The following is a 19,952-nucleotide window of genomic DNA, read 5'->3' on the forward strand; positions in this document are numbered from 1 at the left end:
GTCCCCGGGCCTCGGCCTGACTGTAGCAGGCCAAAGGCGAGGCAGGAGGGCGACGGGCTGCAGCATCCCCAGTGAGTGGCTGATCCCAGTTCAGTCACACCTATTCCCTGAGCCCAGAGCATCTGTCAGCCCAGTGCTGGGGCCAGCTGCATGGGCCCCAACTCTGTGGGTGCTCCGGGGCTGGAGCCCCCACGGGGTAAAAAACAGTGGATGCTCAGCACCCACCGGCTGCCCCATGGATTGTGCCTCCCTCCCCCCCACCCCGCATGCTGGCGGCCTCGCTGATCAGCACCTCCCCCGCGCTCCCCGTGCCCCCCGCGCCCTGGGGCTCAGCTGTCCCGCGGTGTGCTGGAGGCCCTGGGCGGGAGGGGGAAGAGCAGGGGCAGGAAGAGGCAGGGTGGGGGGTTGGGAGAAGGGGTGGAGTGCGGGCAGGGCCTGGGGCAGAGCGGGGGTCAAGCACCCCCTGGGAACAGAGGAAGCCGGCACCTATGGCCAGCTGCCCTAAGGGGAGAGGTGCAGCTAGGCACCTAGTGCGATTTTCAGAAATGCAGGTAGGTGCCTGGCTGCCATTGGTTTCCCAGTGAGCCCCATGAGAGTGACCAAGCGGCCACTCCGTCCCAGCAGAGCAAACCTGCCGTGGGCAGGGCTGTCAGCGTGGGTGTCCTGTGCCCACAGGCTGCCTGGCCTGCCAAGAGCTGCCCTGTGCCCAGTGTGTCTGGCTCTGTCTCTGTTCCTGTGGTCCCTCTGTATCTCTGGGCCCAGCACCCCCGCCATGCCCTGCCAGTCAGTATTAGACCATGCGCGTGCCTCTGGTGCGACTAAGGACCCTCTTCAGGTAACCCCAATCTTGAATTGTCTGTGATGCTGTCCTGCATCGCCAGGAGCACCGTCCCAGGGCTGGGGTGCCTAGCGGGCATCTGGAATCAGCCTCGTTCCAGCGACACACACAAATTGCCAGTTAGCACATTTAACGCCTGACCTTCCTATCGTACTGGGGGAGCAGCACAACAAACCCCACAGACTTCACCTGCCTCCCGGAGAGAGGCTGAGCCTTCCCTGGAACTGTGGGAAGGCCTACGAGAGCCTGGAATCATAGACTCTCAGGGTTGGAAGGGACCTCAGGAGGTCATCTAGTCCCACCCCCTGCTCAATCCCCAATATTTGCCCAGATCCCTAAATGGCCCCCTCAAGGACTGAACTCACAACCCTGGGTTTAGCAGGCCAATGCTCAAACTACTGAGCTATCTCTCCCCACCATGGGACCCAAGTCCTATTCTAAAGTCCCTGATGTCTGCTGGGGCCCTGTTTGGCCTGGCTCGGGAATCAGGCCTTCTGTGGACAGACGCCGGGGCATTGCCGAGAAGAGGGGCATGGTTAGAGAAGTCAAAGTGTTCTGTGAAAGGCCAAGGGGGGTCTTGTGAAGTAGGATTCCTGATGCCTCCCCTGACAGCTGGTAAAAACCCATGAACACATTTATATTAGATACATAAAACCCCAAGACCTCCAAGGGCTGGGGGCGGCTCATCTCAGCTGGCTTGTGGGCGTTTGGGCATCTAGCCGTTCCTTGTTTTCTGTTCTAACATTGTGGATGTGAGGTCTAGTGCGTCTCAAGCGAGGTGTTAACATGGGTGTGAACTATCAGAGAGGTAGCCGTGTTAGTCTTTAAGATGACACCGGTCTCCTCGTTGTTTTTATGGGTGTGAAAGCGCTCCCGACATCCCTGTCTGCATAGCAAACACGGTCCCTGCTGCTGGGCCAGAGGACCTTTGCCTGTCAACCTGCCTTCACCGGCAGGCTTAGCCGAGCCTCCATGGGTCAGGGTGTTCCTCGGCCCGAGGCTGGGCCAGCCTTGCCCTGATGGCTGCAGTGGGTGGGGCTGGGGCTGCTCTACCTAACAGTCATGGCCTCGCTTCTCTTGTCTCTTTTCTTGGTGTCTGGCTGGTAGGGTGACCAGATGTCCCGATTTTATAGGGACAGTCCTGGTTTTTGGGTCTTTGTCTTATATAGGCTCCTATTACCCCCCACCCCCGTCCCGATTTTTCACACTTGCTGTCTGGTCACCCTGCTGGCTGGTCAATTGAACAAACCACAGGAGTGTAGGGGGGGCTGAGGACAGCATGGCTCAGACCTTGCTACTAACATTGTAATTAACTTATCAGTCATTCCCTCAGAGCCCCACAAAGGAGCTGCCGAGTGAGCCATTCAACATCCCTTCCAGCACGTCGCTGGCGGTCGGCATTGAACAGGGCTACTGACGTTATAGCCTAAAACCATTGTAAAAAAGCCCTAAAACAAGTCTAGCCTCGGGGTGCAAAGCAACCTCCAAACAATGCCAGCACCCCAGCCAGGGAGGAGGCTGGGGCCCGAGGCCTGGCCCAGGGGTAACTAGCTCCGACATGGGGGGTGCTCTGTGGCAAGCAGCCTCACACCTCCCTCGGCAGCCAGCCTGCGCTGCCCACTCTGTTCACTGGCATTGCACCCCCCACCCCACCCCCCATGCCCCGACTGCCCTCTGAACAGTCACCTCCTACTCCGAGAATCCGCCCACTCCTCCCCAGAGTGCCCACCTCACCCCCTTTGGGTGTTTCCCTCCCAGACACCAGCCTTCACTGGCAGGATTCAGTGTGATTCAGCACAACAGGGCAATGGTGCTAGCTAGTCACGAGTGCGGCGCACCCCGAAGACCGTACTCCCCAGATCGATCGGTGAGAGCTACAGTCCAGCAATTTAGACATACTCAGGCGTTTCACCTTAGAGGGGCGCCGTAGGAACGTACAGCCGTTGCTTCTTGAAGTTTCACGTATCTTCAGCAAAAGTTGGTCACTTTGCATCGGCTGATCAGCCCCAGATCCCATGAGCAGAGCTCGCTCATGAAAGGAATTAATTCCTTTTGCCTCAACCCCAGGCTTCAGCACGGTCACGTGTGGATGTGCTGGGCCCGTGTTTGTAATAACATTGTATCCAAGGTTCATACAAGGGCTTTCACAGCCAATAGGCACCAGCCATTCTAGCAGTAAGTAAATGGAGAGCCCTTGGGAGAGGTTACCATCCAGGCACTGAGTGTGAATAACAGCTATGCTAGATTACAGTGATATTTGTTATGTTACACATCAGATGTCTAAATGCTGCATTATTGAAATGATTAATACACATAATGCAGCACTGAGTCCACACAAAGCTTCTAGGGAATGCAAAATTGCATCACCAAATATGTAGTGGCTTATATAAGTTTGTTCCTGCAGGCATGGTGCAAGAGTGTGGCCATGTTTACGCAGGTGCATTACTGCATGCACGTTTGGGTGCGACCAGAGAAGAGCATTGGTATACTCATTGCCCTGCCTGCGTACCGTCCTGTCTTGCAGCAGATGTGCAAACTTAAAAGCATTTTATTAAGTCCACACATGGACAAATGTGAAGGTAGGTGTGTGTACGATATCTGCGCATTCCAGAACACAGATGCGTGTCTGATGGTGTTCTACTGTAGTGTAGCCAGCTTGTGTGTACTAAATAGAGTATCAAGCTCCATTAAAGCAAGTCACTTGCTAGAAATTATGGCGTATATTTTCCATGTCTGTCCTTGCAATCAACATCATTTAGCTGGCAAACACTTGATACCCAATAATAACATGGAACCAGTGGCATGCAAGTGTGAGCAGCTGCAGGAGGATGCTGAATAATTACAGGACTGACGTTTTCTTTTATAAGAGTGAAATGACAAGCTTCATAATGACCTCAGGTTAGAAATATCTGGCTTTAGCTCGATGCTTCCTCACCTGTTTGGTGACAACTCAGCATCAGCTCAGCGGTGCACGCCCAGGACTTCGTAAGAGCTGCTGACGAGCCGTCCCTAGTAGGGGTTTTGGCTCCCAGTTAGCGCAGGCTGGAGAGCAGAGCTGCGCAGCCCACGGGCGCTCCGGTGTTCTGGCCCAGCCGCTTGTGGCAGGCTGAGGTGCAGTAAAACCAGGCGTGTAGGGATTTGGTTCTGCAGACGTACAATACTGTCATTTGCCTGGCAGGTTGTCTGCTGTGTTCGTATATCGCAAGCACTGTGTTCTCAATCAAGAAAAGCAGAATATCTGTCCCCCAAACCAAGTGTGATGCATTTGCTTACAAACCGAGCAATTATAGCTATTACCACCTCCCTCGACCCAATTCTCCTCCTCCAGGGCCACCCCCGATATCTGTTTCACCACGTGAAACCCATGGGCCTACCCTGTAACCTCCCAGAGGACTTCTGAGGGACTCCAGGGGATGAACACACATGACCTTGCATCTGGAATGTGTCAGGCAATAGCTTCACGTTCAAATCTGATAATTTTCCTACTGCTGGTGAAACAAAGGGAAAGGCAGGCAGAGCCCGCAGGCCATGTATCTATTTACACGGCAGCGTGGTCATTAGATGCCTTCTCAGCCAAGCATGGCAGTCATATGCAGAATTGCTGCATGTTTTAAAAACAAATATTTAGTGTAATATTCCGGCCAGGTTTGGTGCACTGAAGTCTCTTTCCCCATAAACGAATGCACACACACTGATCGTATTCCAGAGAGCCATATCCTCCTCGGGTACAGAAGACTCATTCCTCTCCTGTGACCAGCCAGGGAGTCACAGGGGAACGTCCCACTCCTTAGAGCAGCCAATGGCTGTTTTGGCCTCTGGCATAATTTACACCAGCTTCAGAACTGCTTTAGTTGCCACAGGGATTGCCAGGGCACAGCTCCATCCATGTGTTCCCCGACCCGACCCCAACAAGACCCCTACGACAAACCTCCTGGTGAGCCCCATAGCCCCGGAGGGAATCCCCTGCTCACTGCTCAGCCAGGGGCCGTACTGGGGTTCTGGACTGAGCCCAGAGTGCTCTGTCACCACCAGGCCTGCACCAGTGGGTGGGGAGATTGCTGGGGGCTTGGGTGCAGCGGGTGTGCCTGGCCATAGCTGGCAAAACCCGGGACACCCTGAGTGACAGCCCAGAATGCGGGACTCCAAGAATGAGTCAGGGAGGAAAAGGACCATCCAGTGGGGACTCGTTGCTGTGGAGGGAAGGGATCCATGAGTCTTTATAGCTGATGTAAATAGTCTCCATCAGGGATGGTGAGGGGACAGCACATGGGTGTGGAGTGACAGGAACAGGGGGTCTGAAAAGACACGATGGTAAATGCACCAGCGTCCTGTCTAGCCCAGGGTTTCTCAGCCTGTGGGTCAGGACCCAAAATTGGGTCGCCAAACTGCTTCAAAGGGTGGCGTAGCAGCTCCTGTGGCTCCTGTCCCACGGGGCTGGCTGGGCTCGCCTCCCTGCTCCAGGCACCCCAACCTCTGTGGTCCCAGCGCCACGCAGGTGTGGCCCAGGCGTCTGGGTAGGCCACCACCTGAGTGAGTGGCACTGCAACCCCATGAGCCAGGTCACAGCTCCACTCACAAGAACAGGGTCCAGTCAGGGGGGCGGAGCCAGAGCCAAGAGCCAGGTGCAGCCAGCCCCACAGCACAGGAGCTGCAAGAGCCCCCACTGTGGGGTGAGAACTGAGCAGGAACCCCCCCGCCCTGGGGAGGGGCAGGATCCAACTGAAACCACCCCAAGGCCTCCACCCCCAGACTAGTACTGGGTCGCAACAGGCCATAAACATTTACTAATGGGTCCTGAGCCCACAAAGGTTGAGAACCACTGTCTAGACTGTTGCTCCTGATCTGGTGCTAGCATCTGGGGGCAGGAGGAAGGGGACTTTTTCCTAACTTCCCTGCTGCAGACAAAGCCTAAGTCTGCAACCTAATGGCAACCTCGGATTGCACACACGAGATCACCAACTCCTTTAGCATAAGCCCCTAAGCATCCATCAGCTCGTTACTAGTGACTTTCAGTCCCTACTGGTGCAGGATGGTTTGGAATCCGTGACCTAGCACTGGTAGCTGCAGAGTCCATTCCCATCCCCCAGAGTCATCTAGTCCCACCGGATGGACACGTGCCAGGGAGAAGAGGGTCAATAGCGCCATGAAAAGGGCCATCGTCTCACTTTGGAAACAGGAGAGCCCCAGCACTGGGAGCAGAGAGCTGCTCAGACCTCACACAGCAGAAGGGCCAGTCATTCAGACTGTCACGGAATAAATTCCAAGTTGTGTGAAAGGCGATGCTGGCTGCTTCCATCCATTCAAGAGAACCAGCTGCTGGCAGAGTCACTGCTTCGTCAAACAGGTGTACGACACCGAAGAGCATGGGATACGTACCTCGGCGGATTGACAGGATGACCTAGAGTAAGCAGGAAAAGTGCTTTCCAGCTTCTCTGTGATGGGCACTTACATCTTCGCTACCACCACCATTTCACAACTGGCTGCCTAATGCTGAGCTTCTAACTTCACAGTGGGTACGTCTACATGGCGAGCAGAACCCACAGCAGCAAGCCTCGGCGCCCAGGTCTACACTCTTGGCTCTCGCAGGGCTCATGCTATGGCACTGGGAACACCTGTGTAAAGATTTAGGCTTGGACTGGAGCCCAGGCTCTGAAACCTGACCCCCCCCCCCCCCCCCGTCCTAAGCTTCAGAGCCCGCGCTCCAGCCAGAGCCCAACTGTCTACACAGCTAACTTGAGCCCCATAGCATGAATCCAGGCACTGCGACTCACTGCCACGGGTTTCTGCTTGCGGTGCAGATGTCCCCGTCGAGGATCCCAAATAAATGGCCTGATTCTCAAGTGCTGAGCACCCAGCAGCTCCCTTCGACTCCCATGTCCTGCCTGTTTTCTAGTTCTCTTTTCTTTGCTTTGTTGAGGTCATAACCCTGGAAAATAACAAGACAAACGTGCCCCCAGGTGAACATATATCCATGTATTCCACAACAGAGAGGAAGGTGTGGTGTATCTTGACTATGGTAAGGCTTTTAATACTGTCTCGCATGACCCTCTCATAAACGAACTAGGGAAATACAACCTAGATGGAGCTACTATAAGGTGGGTGAATAACTGGTTGGATAACCGTTCCCAGAGAGCATTATCAGTGGTTCATAGTCAAGCTGGAAGAGCATATGGAGTGGGGTCCCACAGGGATCCGTTTTTGGTCTGGTTCTGTTCAATATCTTCAATGATTTAGATAATGGCATAATACCAAGCTGGGAGGGGCTGCAAGTGCTTTGGAGGATAGGATTAAAATTCATAATGATCTGGACAAACTGGAGAAATGGTCTGAAGTAAATAGGATGAATTTCAATAAGAACAAATGCAAAGTCCTCCACTTAGGAAGGAACAATTAGTTGCACACATACACAATGGGAAATGACTGCCTAGGAAGGAGTATTGCGGAAAGGTCTCTGGGGGTCATAGTGGATCACAAGCTAAATATGAGTCAACAATGTGACACTGTTACAAAAAAAGCAAACATCATTCTGGCATGTAATAGCAGGAGTGTTGTAAGCAAGACACGAGAAGTAATTCTTCCGCTCTGCTCCACGCTGCTTAGGCCTCAACTGGAGTATTGTGTCCAGTTCTGGATGCCACATTTCAGGAAAGATGTGGACAAATCGGAGAAAGTCCTGAGAAGAGCAACAAAAATGATTAAAGGTCTAAGAAAACATGACCTATGAGGGAAGACTGAAAAAATTGGGTTTGTTTAGTCTGGAGAAGAGAAGACCATGAGGGGACATGATAACAGTTTCCAGATACATAAAAGGTTGTTACAAGGAGGAGAGAGAAAAATTGTTCTTAACATCTGAGGACAGGACAAGAAGCAATGGGCTTAAATTGCAGCAAGGCAGGTTTAGGTTGGACATTAGGAAAAACTTCCTAATTGTCAGGGTGGTTAAGCACTGGAGTAAATTGCCTAGGGAGGTTGTGGAATCTCCATCATTGGAGATTTTTAAGAGCAGGTTAGACAAACACCTGTCAGGGATGGTCTAGATCAGAGGTTCTCAAACTGTGGTCCATGGCCCACCAGTGGTCTGCGAGCTCCATTCAGGTGGTCCGCGGATAGTTCCCTCTAAGGTGCGCACCTGGGTGGCCGCACACGAGAGCATCAAGGGCCACCCACCTAATTAGTGGAGCCATGCAGGAGTGGCTCCACTAATTAGGTGCCCGGAGAAGACGCACATGTAAGGTGAGGTGATGGCCTTGGGAGAAATAGGGGGAGGTGGGAGGGGGAAGTGGGGTGAGAAGAGGGGTTGGGGGGAATATGGGATATGCAGGGCAGCCAGAGAAGGAGGTGACTTTCCTCAGCTCTAGGGCTGCGGCTGCCGGGGAGAGACGGCCGTCCTTCCCACCCCAGCTCTGTGGCTGCTGTGGCGGGGAGAGACCCCCCCCCCGTGCTTTCCAGCCCCAGCTCAGGGGCTGCTACGGCAGGGGAGAGAGGGCACATCCATCACATTAGAAAGGTAAGACTACCGATATTAAAATATGAGTTGTGTGCTTTTATTTGTAGAACAATAAAATGTTAATTATTATTGTTTTTTTATATAGCGCTTTTATCCAAAGCGCTCTACAATAGTTGCTAACCGTACAAACAACATTTGGAAAGATCATTAAGTGGTCCGCCGAGACCCTCAGCAATTTTCAAGTGGTCCACAAAAAAAAAAAAAAAGTTTGAGAACCACTGGTCTAGATAATATAGTCCTGCCATGAGTGCAGGGGACTGGACCGGGTGGCCTCACAAGGCCCCTTCCAGTCCTACGATTCTATGCCGGGCTGATGCAGAGAAGCTGTGTTAATGGCAGCATTCTAACAAATGCATTCAGAGACTCATGAGGGACACAATAGAGGTGAGAAATGCCCAATCTAATGGATGGGAAGAGTGAGGAATTGATGTTTCACAATAACAGTCTAGCAGGACAAATATATATGCTCTAGATATAGACCATGACTCATTCAAATGGTGAGGAAAGGAGCCCTTAGCTTCTGCAATGCTTTGTGAAAAGAGGTGTTAAATAATTAGTCAGAATTGTTGGCGAGTCAGCTCTACTCTTCAATGAAGTGCAGATCTGGGAAATCCCAGCAGGTAGAGAGGGTGAGGAAGAGTGTTTTCTGGAACACAGTTACCCAGGGTTACTCTACAGTGAATGTTTCTCATCAATCCATTTATTTCTGGGAGGGTCCAAAATGTGCTGAGTGCTTCCAAAACAGAAGCCACAGTCCCTGCCCAAGGAGCTGGCAATGGACAGAGACAAATGACCAGAAGGGCGAGGGAAATGCTATAGCACAGATACCATGAGGGTGGGTGAGTCACTTCAGAGCTATGCAGGAGTGGTTATAACTGCTGAAACCCTGGGGAGGAAGGAGCACAAGATAAGCAATGACTCTTTGCAGAGAGACAGCAGCAAAGAAGGCATGTACAAAAATAAGTGCATTGCATTTTCTCATGCAGGTAACAAGATGTGCATGTGGGAGACATGGGAGGGCCTTTACAGAGGGAGCCACAGGCAGTCATGAAATATCCTGCAAAGCTAAGAAGGACATGGGAACCTTTATCAGTTCTGGAAACCAAACTGGTGGACAAGTTGTTGGACAAGGACAGTAGCTGCATATCTTTAGATGACACCGAGCATAGCTGCATTAGCGACAGATGCCAACTAATAAACTTTCCCAGTTTTGATCCGTTACACCCCTGTAATTCTGCAGTAACCGCTCCTTGAATTCAGTGAAGTTACCCTAGATGTAGGCCCTGATTCAAGAAAGCATCCCTATTCCAGATAGCACTTAAGGGTCAGCGCTGGTTGGACTTTGATCCCGTCCCCCCAGAAGGGGACCAGTGAAGAGTGACTCAGCTGAAGATAGGGTTGCCAACTTCCTAATGTCACAAAGCCAAACACCCTAGCCCCGCCCCTTCCCTGAGGCCCTGCCCCTGCCCTGCCTCTTCCCTGAGGCCCTTCCCCCGCTCACTACATTCCCCCTCCCTGCGTGGCTCCCCCTCCCCCACCCTCAGTTCCTTTTGCTGGGCTGGGGCAGGGGGTTGGGGCACGGGAGGGGGTGAGGGCTCTAACTTGGGGTGCAGGCACCAGGCTGGGGCCAGAAATGAGGGGTTCAGGGTGTGGGAGGGGGCTCCAGGCTGGGGCAGGAAATTGGGGTACAGGAGGGGGATAGGGCTCTGGCTGGGAGTGCAGGCTCTGGGGTGGGGCCGGGGATGAGGGGTTTGGGGTGCAGGAGGGGGCTCCAGGCTGAGGGGGTGGTGGGGGTGAGGGATTCGGAGTGTGGGAGGGGTTGGGGTGAAGGAGGGGGTATGGGCTCTGGGGTGGGGGGTGTGGGCTCTGGGGTGGGGCTGGGGGTGAGGGTTTTGGGGTGCAGGAGGAGGGTATGGGTTTGGGGGGGCTCAGGGCTGGGGCAGAGGGTTGGGGCGCACGCTTACCTCAGGCAGCTACCGGTCAGAGAGAGGCCACCTCTGGCAAAGAGTCCCCAGGTAGGAAGTCCTGGTGGTGAAGCCCCTTACCAGGGTTGAGAGACAGCTGAAGGCTAGCCTGGATGGGGCTGCAGACGTCAGTAACTAAGGGTCCGGTGATAGGCCCCATTGCATTAATTAAGGACAGAGCTCAGGCAGAGGGCTGCAGATAAAGACATTATCGAGAAAGGCCGAACCCCGGAAGGGGTCCATGGTGTTTATGCAGATACAGATTGTGGGTGATTCGGCCAGAGGTCTGAGTCAGTGAAATCCACCCGAGACACTGCCCACGGGGCCACAGCAAACAGCTCAAGCTGAGAAGAGTGCAGGAACATGGACACGCAGCCAGGGGCCCCGTGTGAGGTGAGCGGCACCCCTTACAGCTGTATTAGCAGGAGTGCTGTAAGCATGACACAAGAAGTCATTCTTCCGCTCTACTCCGCACTGATTAGGCCTCGACTGGAGTATTGTGTCCAGTTCTGGGCGCCACATTTCAGGAAGGATGTGGACAAATTGGAGAAAGCCCAGAGGAGAACAACAAAAATGATGAAAGGTCTAGAAAACATGACCTATGAGGGAAGATTGAAAAAATTGGGTTTGTTTAGTCTGGAGAAGAAAAGACTGAAAGGGACATAACAGTTTTCAAGTACATAAAAGGTTGTTACAAGGAGGAGGGAGAAAATTTTTTTCTCCTTCACCTCTGAGGATAGGACAAGAAGCAATGGACTTGAACTGCAGCCAGGGAGGTTTAGGTTGGACATTCGGAAAAACTTCCTAACTGTCAGGGTGGTTAAGCACTAGGACAAATTGCCCAGGGAGGTTGTGGAATCTCCATCATTGGAGAGTTTTAAGAGCAGGTTGGACAAACACCTGTCAGGGATGGTCTAGTTATTACTTAGTCCTGCCTTGACTGCAGGGGACTGGACTAGATGATCTATCAAGATCCTTTCCAGTCCTACATTTCTATAATTTTATGGTGACAAAGATGTCCATAGCAACTACTAAGTGGTATTTTGTTAATCCGTAATTAGGAGATCAAACTCTGCCTCAAGGGAAAATTAAGATACTCTGTCCTTTAAGGCTGTGTTAGAAGTGGTTTGGGAACAAAGTGTGTTGCCTGTAATACTGTAATCTGAACACTGTGCTCTTTGATCCCTGTTGATTGTCATGGAGAGAGCATAGGAGGGAGCCTATTAGGAATTCTTAGAAGCCAGGTGTTTCTTTTTGCCTCTCACTCTGCAATTCTTCACATACTGGGTCAAATTCTGCCTTGACTGACACACGCTGGGGACCCCACTGACTTCGGCACAGTTACCCGGGAGGAACTGGGGGAGAATTTGTCATTTTATATAGCGTAAAGTCTGCAAACCACCTAAATGCTCTGTGGCTCCTGACAGGCAGACCAGCAGCACTGCTCTGGCAGGGGGAGATGGGCTAGCAGAGGTGCAGGGAGAACAGGCTCTGCAGCAGGGCGGGGGCTTTCCCTTTTACCGGTATGCTGGAAAGGCGCCAGAAGGCCAAATCAAAGGCTGGGAGAGGTTTGCGAGCAAAGCCCTGGCCCAGGGCTGTGCTGAGAAGTGACTGAGGGAGGGCACCGGCCAGCTCCCAAGTAGTTGTTTGTGCCATGTGAGGACAGGGTCTGAGTGAGCTCCCCTGCCCTCTGTTGATGAACTGGGGGAAAAGCCTGCAGGAGCAGGCTGTCTTTGAACAGACCCACCTACCTGCCTTAGGTGGTCAGCAGGCAGGGCTGCTTTGCCAACGTGATCAGTTCTGGCTGCAGGACGCGGGTTCAAATTCACTTGATCTTGGACACAGGTAGTGAAAGGTGGTTCTCCTTACTGGATGGCTAACGGGCTTCTACCTTGCTCTCTGAGCCAGGCGAGAGATGCCAAGTCCAACTACAGGGCAGCGGGGAGTAGATGTTCCTGTCTGGTGGTGCGAGTCGTGGGTGGCATTTAGGTAAAGACAGAGCTGATCAGACACAACTGCGTGCCCTTGTGGGCACCAGAGCACAAGCCGCTGAGAGTGGGTGTGGGGACACTGATGTGCTAAGAGACAGTGCAGAGGGTGCAGCTGCCGGGGGAACTGCGAGGGTCGGTGCAGCAGCCGGCAGAGGCAGAGAGGTCTGGGGAACGGATGCCAGGTGGGAGTGATCACATGGGGCAGTGGGAGGAAGTGGGTAGGGATAGGGACACTCAAAGGGTACGTCTACACTGCAGTCAGACGTGAGAGTTCCCGCTCATGTAGTCACACCCACGTCGGCTTTAATCTAACTGGCCTGGCTGAGAATATCAATGAGGATGCGGCAGCACGGACCCTGCCACAGGCTGAACAAGCTTGCTGGGCATTTACTTGTGTTGCTCGCCCAGGCCGGGGTCATGACAAGTTAGGAAATGCCAGATTTAAGCCTGGCTGTGCAATCTGCTGCCTGGTGCATCTGCATTATGAGGCATCGTTAGTTACATGATCTCATGCTAGCTTTCCGACCGGCCCCCCGCCTCATTCAGTGCGCAGGATGGCCCTTTCTTCTGGCATTTCCCCAGGCTGAAGTGCCTGGCTCTGCAACTTTAATAATGCTGTTAGAACAGAGTTTTCTGTATGCGTTAATTACATCGTGCAAAGTGTGTGTGAATATTTGCACACAATCAAGACCAGGAACATACTCCTTGACCTATGTGTCCAAAGACAGCTAACCAAGGCATGGCATTTTGGGTACTTGCAACGAACTGCTTGCACACAAACCTCCAGACCAAGAATAATCAGTACCAGTTATTTGGAGAATCGTTTCAATTAATGCTACAGTCAAGACCCTCAAATTCATGAACAGAAAAGGATGCAAGGTTTGCTGAATAAATCATTGGCTGCAGACTATTCACTCCTCTCTAAATATAGCTCTGCACTCCCTGCTAATTGCCCTTTGCTATAACACACAGCATTCATTATTGCATTTCTAAAAAATGATGTAGTACCTAAATGTAATCAGTGCCATGCGAAACAAAGATTATACATGTTCCCTGCTCTGAAGCCCTCTTCCTCTAGAGCAGATGTAATAAGTGAAGGGGGGGTGGGAATAGCTCCCTTTTAGGGACACCCAGCCAGCCAGTTAGCTATAAAGTCCCTCTTGATGGCTGCTTGCTGTACCTGTAAAGGGTTAAAAAATCCCACAGGTAAAGGAAAGGGAGGGGCACCTGACCAAAAGAGCCAATGGGAAGGCTAGAACTTTTTAAAATTGGGAAAAAAGCTTTCCCTTTGTGTTCTGTGGTTGTTCTCTGGAGAGAGGGGAACAGAGCAAAGTCAGGGCTATGACTATGCTGTAAAAAGGTTTTTGCCAGGTATGGAAATCATCAGATTATTCCTAGAACTACCCAAATATGTCAGGTTTCAGAGTAGCAGCCGTGTTAGTCTGTATTCGCAAAAAGAACAGGAGGACTTGTGGCACCTTAGAGACGAACCAATTTATTTGAGCATAAGCTTTCGTGAGCTACAGCTCACTTCATCGGATGCATTCAGTGGAAAATACAGTGAGGAGATTTATATACACAGAGAACATGGAACAATGGGTGTTACCATACACACTGTAAGGAGAGTGATCACTTAAGATGAGCTATTACCAGCAGGAGAGCGGCGGGGGGGAGAAAACCTTTTGTAATGATAATCAAGGTGGGCCATTTCTAGCAGTTAACAGGAACGTCCGAGGAGCAGTGGGGGGGGGGTGGGGGGAAATAAACCTGGGGAAATAGTTTTACTTTGTGTAATGACACATCCACTCCCAGTCTCTATTATGTCAGTAGATTAGGAAATGTCTAGAGAGACGTGATGAGGTTTATTTCTTTTATTTTCTGTAAGACTTGTGGACTCCTCTGTGCTAACCCCAAATGCTTTTGTTTTGCTTGTAACCTTTAAGCTGGACCTCAAGAAGGTTATTCTTGATGTTTAATTTGTGTCAGTGGGTTTTTTAAATCTAGCAAAACCCTTAGTTCCAGATGAATTTTCTTTTTTGGTTTTAATAACACTTATCTTTTTTAAGACCAGAATTGGGTTTTTGTGTTCTAAGAGGTTTGTGCATGTTGTTTAATTAGCTGGTGGCAACAGCTAATTTCCTTTGTTTTCTTTCTCAGCTCTTCCCGGGAAGGGGGGTGAAAGGGCTTGAGGGTACCCCACAGGAAGGAATTCCCAAGTGTTCCTTACTGGGTTCTCAAAAGAGGTGGGGTTTGCACTTGGGTGGTGGCAGCGTTTACCAAGCCAAGGTCAGAGAGAAGCTGTAACCTTGGGAGCTTAATACAAGCCTGGAGTGGGCAGTATTCATTTTTTTAAATCCTTGCGGGCTCCCACCTTCTGCTCTCGAAGTGCCAGAGTGGGGAATCCGCCTTGACAGCAGGCCAGAGAGAAAGTCTCAGGAGAACAGCTCACAGGCGGGAGTGTGGTGTTATTGATGAGGAGAAGACAGATTGCCGGAGGATGGGAGTTTAAGAAGGGCTCTGGAGCAGGAGAGAGCAGGCACTTAGCTGGTGAGCACTGCGGGGCTCTTCTGGCAGGATGGGAAGCACAGAGCCTGATGGGAATGGGAGCAAGGCAGCACAAGCCTGGGGAGAGCAGAGGAAGGAAGCGAGCAGAGGGAATGAAAGCGGAGCTGTAGGCAGGGGCAAGGGCAAGGGGGGCCTGGTAAGTGAGGGGGAGACGCGTGGGTTTGATGCAGTCGGAGGCGGGAAGGGTTACAGAGCAGGAGGCGAAGCTAGGGTGCCAACGTTCTAATTGCACAATATCGAACCCCCCTGCCCTGAGGCCCCGCCCCTGCCCCACCCCTTCTCCAAGGCCCCGCCCCTGCTCACTCCGTCCTCCCTCCCTCCGTCGCTCTCTCTCCCCCACCCTCACTCACTTTCACTGGGCTGGGGCAGGGGATTGGGGTGCTGGAGAGGGGTGAGGGCTCCAGCTGGGGATGCCGGCTCTGTGGTGGGGCTGGGGATGAGGGGTTAGGGGTGCGCAAGAGGGCTCCGGGCTGGGGCAGGGAGTTGGGATGAGGGGGGGTTATGGGCTCTGGGCTGGGGGGATGGATTCTGGGTGGGGCCAGAAGCTCCTCAAATCTGCCTTTAATGTGGATTGGGAAGAGTCCGTGCCGGTTAGTACGAGAGCAGGGTGCATGCATGGGTGCTCGCCAGGCCTGTGGCACAGGCCAGAGGAGGTGACCAAATGAAACTGTTCCCCTCCAGTCAGAGCCCCTGCTCCCCTCCCACTCCCGTGTTAGGCACCCCTACACGCCCCTCTCCCCCAGCAGCCTGCCACTCCAGCAGAGCAGCGTAGAGCCCAGGAGAGAGAGAGAAGCAATGGGTTCCCATCTGTAGCTGTGCTTGTCTGGCCCTCTTTGCCATAACACCTAAGCACTACACCGTCAGGAATGGGCTTTGTCCTCCCAGCACTCCTGGGCGGTAGGGAAGAGCCAGGCCCCTTTGACAGATGGAGAACAGAGGCACAGGGTTGATTAAGTGACTTGCCCAAGGTCACACTGAGAGATGAGACTGGTAGATAGGATTGCCAACTGTCTAATGGCACAAACCCAAACACCCTTGGCCCACCCTCTTCCCAAGACCCCTCCCCTTCTCCAAAGCCCCACTCCCGCTCATTCCAGCCCCCCTCCCTCTGTCGCACTTTCCCAGGCTGGGGCAGGGGTTGGAGGGGTAGGAGGTGGCTCCAGGCTGAGCCTGGGGCAGGGGGTTGGGATGCAGGAGGGGGGGTGCGGGCTCTGGGAGGGATTTTGGGTGAGGGATGGGCTCTGGGCTGAGGCAGGAGTTTGGGGTACAGGAGGGGGTTCAGACTCAGGGAGGGAGTTTGGGTGCAGAAGGGGGTGCAGGCTCTGGGAGGGAGTTTGGGTGCAGGTTGCAGGCTCTGGGAGGGAGTTTGGGGGCAGGAGCGGATGTGGGGTGCAGGCTCTGGGAGGGAGTCTGGGTGTGGGAGGAGGTGAGGGGTGCAGGCTCTGGGAGGGAGTTTGGGTGCAGAAGGGGGTGCAGGGTGCAGGCTCTGGGAGGGAGTTTGGGTGCAGCTCTGGGCAGGAGTTTGGGGGCAGGAGCGGGTGCGGGGTGCAGGTTCTGGGAGGGAGTTTGAGTGCGGGCTCTAGGCTGGGGCAGGAGGTTGAGGAAGGGGTGCAGGAAGTAGGTGAGGTGCAGGAAGGAGTGCGGGGTCAGGCTCTGGGAGGGAGTTTGGGTGAGGGGTGTGGGCTCTGGGCTGGGGCAGGGGTTTGCGGTGCAGGAGTAGGTGAGGGCGGCAGTGCTTACCACGGGCAGCTCCCGAAAGTGATTGGCACATCCCCCTGGCAGTGGCTCCTAGGCGGGGGGGAAGGGGCAGGGAGCTCTGTGCACTGCCCCTGCCCACCAGCACCACCCCTGCAGCTCCCATTGGATGCAGTTCCCAGCCAATGGGAGCTACGGAGTTGGTGCTCGGAGTGTGGGCAGCATGCGGAGACCCCTGCCCGCCCCAGGGGCCAAAGGGACGGCGCCAGTTGCTTCCAGGAGCGGCGCAGAGCGAGGGCAGGCAGGAAGAAGCCTGCCTTAGCCCCACTGCGCTGCCAGACTGTTACGGGCCAAAATCTCCCGGTTTGGCTGCGGTAACCTCTGGGAGATAGGGCCTGATTCCTGGAGACGCCCAATGAAACCGGGAGGGTTGGCAACCGTACACAGGCCAGAATTTTCTGCCGGGCATTTGAGGCCTAGTTGAGGGCCTTTTCCACAAGAGTACAGGCTGGCTCTGGCCCATGGGGTGTACGTAGGTGCCTGGCACGGCCGATTCCCCAGAATCGACTCTGTCATTTTAGTGTGTCTCTAGCAGAGCTGCCCCGGTGGGGCAGATGCGGCGACGTCTGTCGCAAGGGTGAACTCACCCCGACTCATCTGATTGAGGGATCACCTTTAACGTCTTCAGAGGTCACATTAACTATGCAATCAGCGGTCACTGGGGCAGATGGAATGGGGACGTTAGAGAGGAGTCACGCACCCCGGCTGGCACAAGGTCACTGCGGGCAGTGTGGGGAACAGCACCCTCTCTTGTGGCAGACCAGAGACTCACCCACTCTGCCTTTCAGAGGGCGTTTACCAAGGCTTGGCTAGCCTGCATGTAACCACTGCTCTGACTATCAGCCCACATGGCTCCCAGAGCCCTGTCATCCTGATACCCAGCATTCACTGCTGCATCCCAAATAGTTGTGCAACCCACTGGCAAAGCACATACTGAGTTCCCCTCCAGGGGCTGGGCCACACAGATGATAACCACCTATTTCTACTACCCCTTGTTCCTTTAACTCCAGGGGAAGAAGTCTATGCTGAAGATCTTGGGTTCAAACTATGCAGGACAAAAATTGTACGCGATGATGTAACTACAGACTGTACCATAATCCAGGCTCGCGGGGGTGTAGAGATTGACTTCACACCCTTAATGGTCTTTTAATGTCGTGTTCCAGATGCAGTAGCATTGGAGGGGCCCCTCTCAAGTTAGTATGAAGACCCTTGAATAATTGTAGAACTAATTATAGATTCCAAGAAGTGGATCTGCTTTATGGCCTGTATTTTGGTTGATGAGAGCTGTCCCTTTAAGACAGAATGGGGCACTTGATCAGAAGCTAGGTTTGCGGGAGACCGTGTAGTGTGGAAGTTCTCTCCAGTTCTTGGCGCCCCCCCTCCCCGACATAAGATATAAAAAATAAATTGACCAGCTAGACTCACCCACCTCAAAACAACCTTCTGCTGCAGAGTGCAAAGCCGTGGCCCTGGCAGTATGGTTACAGATAACAGGTAATGACCCTTACCCATGGACTGCTGGGAATGAGACCAACTAGCCCGGCCCCAGTGACTCTTACCCACAGTGTATCACTGCAAAGGGAAACTGCTGTGGCCCTGGTACCCATCCTGGGTTGTGTTCACCGCGGAGAGTTCTCTCTGCCAAGGTAAAAGCATGGCGGAGCAATAGGGTGTACTACACCCATACATCTACCCAGCAACAGGAGGGGTCAGAGATGCATTAGAGAGGTAGGAGACAAGGGTGTGCTAAATTGTGTCTGCAAAGGTTGGTGCCAGAGCTCAGGGACTGGCTTCCCAGCCTTTCAGACCACGCGGGGAGAGGCCTCCTGGTGGAGAGAGGCGACGGGCGGGCAAAGGCTCTTTCAGTTTGATCTGCTCCTCAGTTCCTGCCTGCTCAGGAGTGTCTTCTCCTGCCAGAGGAGATGAGGAACTTCCAGAGCCTTCCATGGCACTGACTCAGACCCTGTGTAGGGAGCTGCTGAGTGCTAAGATCAGCTCACTTAAGCCCTCACTGCCTGCTGCTTCAGCCTGGCACCTAAGGGAAACTCAGAGGGTGGTGAAGCACTGGAATGGGTTACCTAGGGAGGTGGTGGAATCGCCATCCTTAGAGGTTTTTAAGGTCAGGCCTGACAAAGCCCTGGCTGGGACGATTTAGTTGGGGATTGGTCCTGCTTTGAGCAGGGGGGTGGACTAGATGACCTCCTGAAGTCCCGTCCAACCCTAATCTTCTTTGATTCTATGAAAGGAGCACTGCACTGCCCAGACATCCCTGCTTTCCCAAAGGGACCCAGATTCAACACTTCGTGGCTAGGTTTCTCAAAGAACCACCAGGGGAAATGAAGGCTTAGGCTTGGTCTGAATGGCACCAATCAGTATGACAGCCATCCTGCCCCATTTCCCCTGCCCCTCTCGGAGGCCCTGGAGAGCAGCCCCACGCTGGTACAGCATTCGGTGCCTCTGCCTGGTCACCAGTGAAAAGGGAAGCTCTCCTTGGACCAGTGATACATCCCCAAAGGACTAGCAGAGGTACTAGAAGAGGAGTCAGCCAGAGAAAGATGGGCGCTGAGGGATGGGGGAGCTGGCAGAGGCTAGGAGGACAATAATAAACACATAGAGAGAAGGAACTAAGTAAGGACTAGCCTGCTGGACAGACACGAGGGGCCGCACACTATGCGAGAGGTGGGCCAGGGTAGCAGGAGAGAATTAAAGAGGGGAGGACAGCCGAACATGTGGAGACTGACTGTACCCTGAGTTGATTGCAGTGTTGTTTGTAGCTATGTTGCGCGCAGGCTAGGAGAGAGCCCAGGTGAGTGAGGTCATGGACCAGCCTCTGGCGGTGGAAGGTACAGAGCCCTTCCTCAGCTCTGGGCAAGGAATCTCTGGCTAGCTCCAAAGCTTCTACCTTCCACTGACAAGCTGGACCCTCAGATCATCCAGGCGGAACGCGCACCGGCCAGGCCAGGGCGGCACAGCCAGCTGGCCCCAGGGGGCTGTGCTCAGGCAGAAATGGAAAGCGGCAGGAGCCCACTGGGCTACCGTGCACTTATAGGTGCGGTGATTGCCCTGGCAGAGCCGCAGGCTGACAGGGCAGCGGCGGGGAGATGGGGGCAGAACTGGACAGGTGTAAGGGCATGGGGGAGAAATGCTGAGGGCCACAGCACAGAAGCGGACATGGGTGAGGGGAGGCATGGGAGATGGAGAGCAGAGCAGCGCCCGTCCCCTACCTGCTTCTCTTGGTGGCTGTGCCAGCAGCCCCCCGGCAGCAGCCAGGTGCATGGGAACAGAGACGCCGCCTGGCACCAGCGAGAGCAAACACGCAGGGTGCAGAAGGC

General features: G+C 53.6%; 1 protein-coding gene across 2 annotated transcripts in view; it reads left to right on the forward strand.

Annotated features, from left to right (window-relative positions):
* Positions 1-19,952, forward strand: part of SLX9 (SLX9 ribosome biogenesis factor) — a 153,248-nt gene that overhangs the window by 125,582 nt on the left and 7,714 nt on the right. Inside the window, exon 6 of one of the 2 annotated variants that reach the window (XM_043525206.1) lies at positions 9,332-9,507. The exons of the other annotated variant lie outside the window; for it this stretch is intronic. Within the exon in view, the coding sequence (XP_043381141.1) occupies positions 9,332-9,335 (4 nt within the window). The 3' untranslated portion in view covers positions 9,336-9,507. Of the gene's footprint in view, positions 1-9,331; positions 9,508-19,952 lie in introns of those variants that run through there. 2 annotated transcript variants of the gene reach the window in all.

The sequence above is a fragment of the Chelonia mydas genome, chromosome 11, assembly GCF_015237465.2.
Source record: "Chelonia mydas isolate rCheMyd1 chromosome 11, rCheMyd1.pri.v2, whole genome shotgun sequence".
Lineage (NCBI taxonomy): Eukaryota > Metazoa > Chordata > Testudines > Cheloniidae > Chelonia > Chelonia mydas.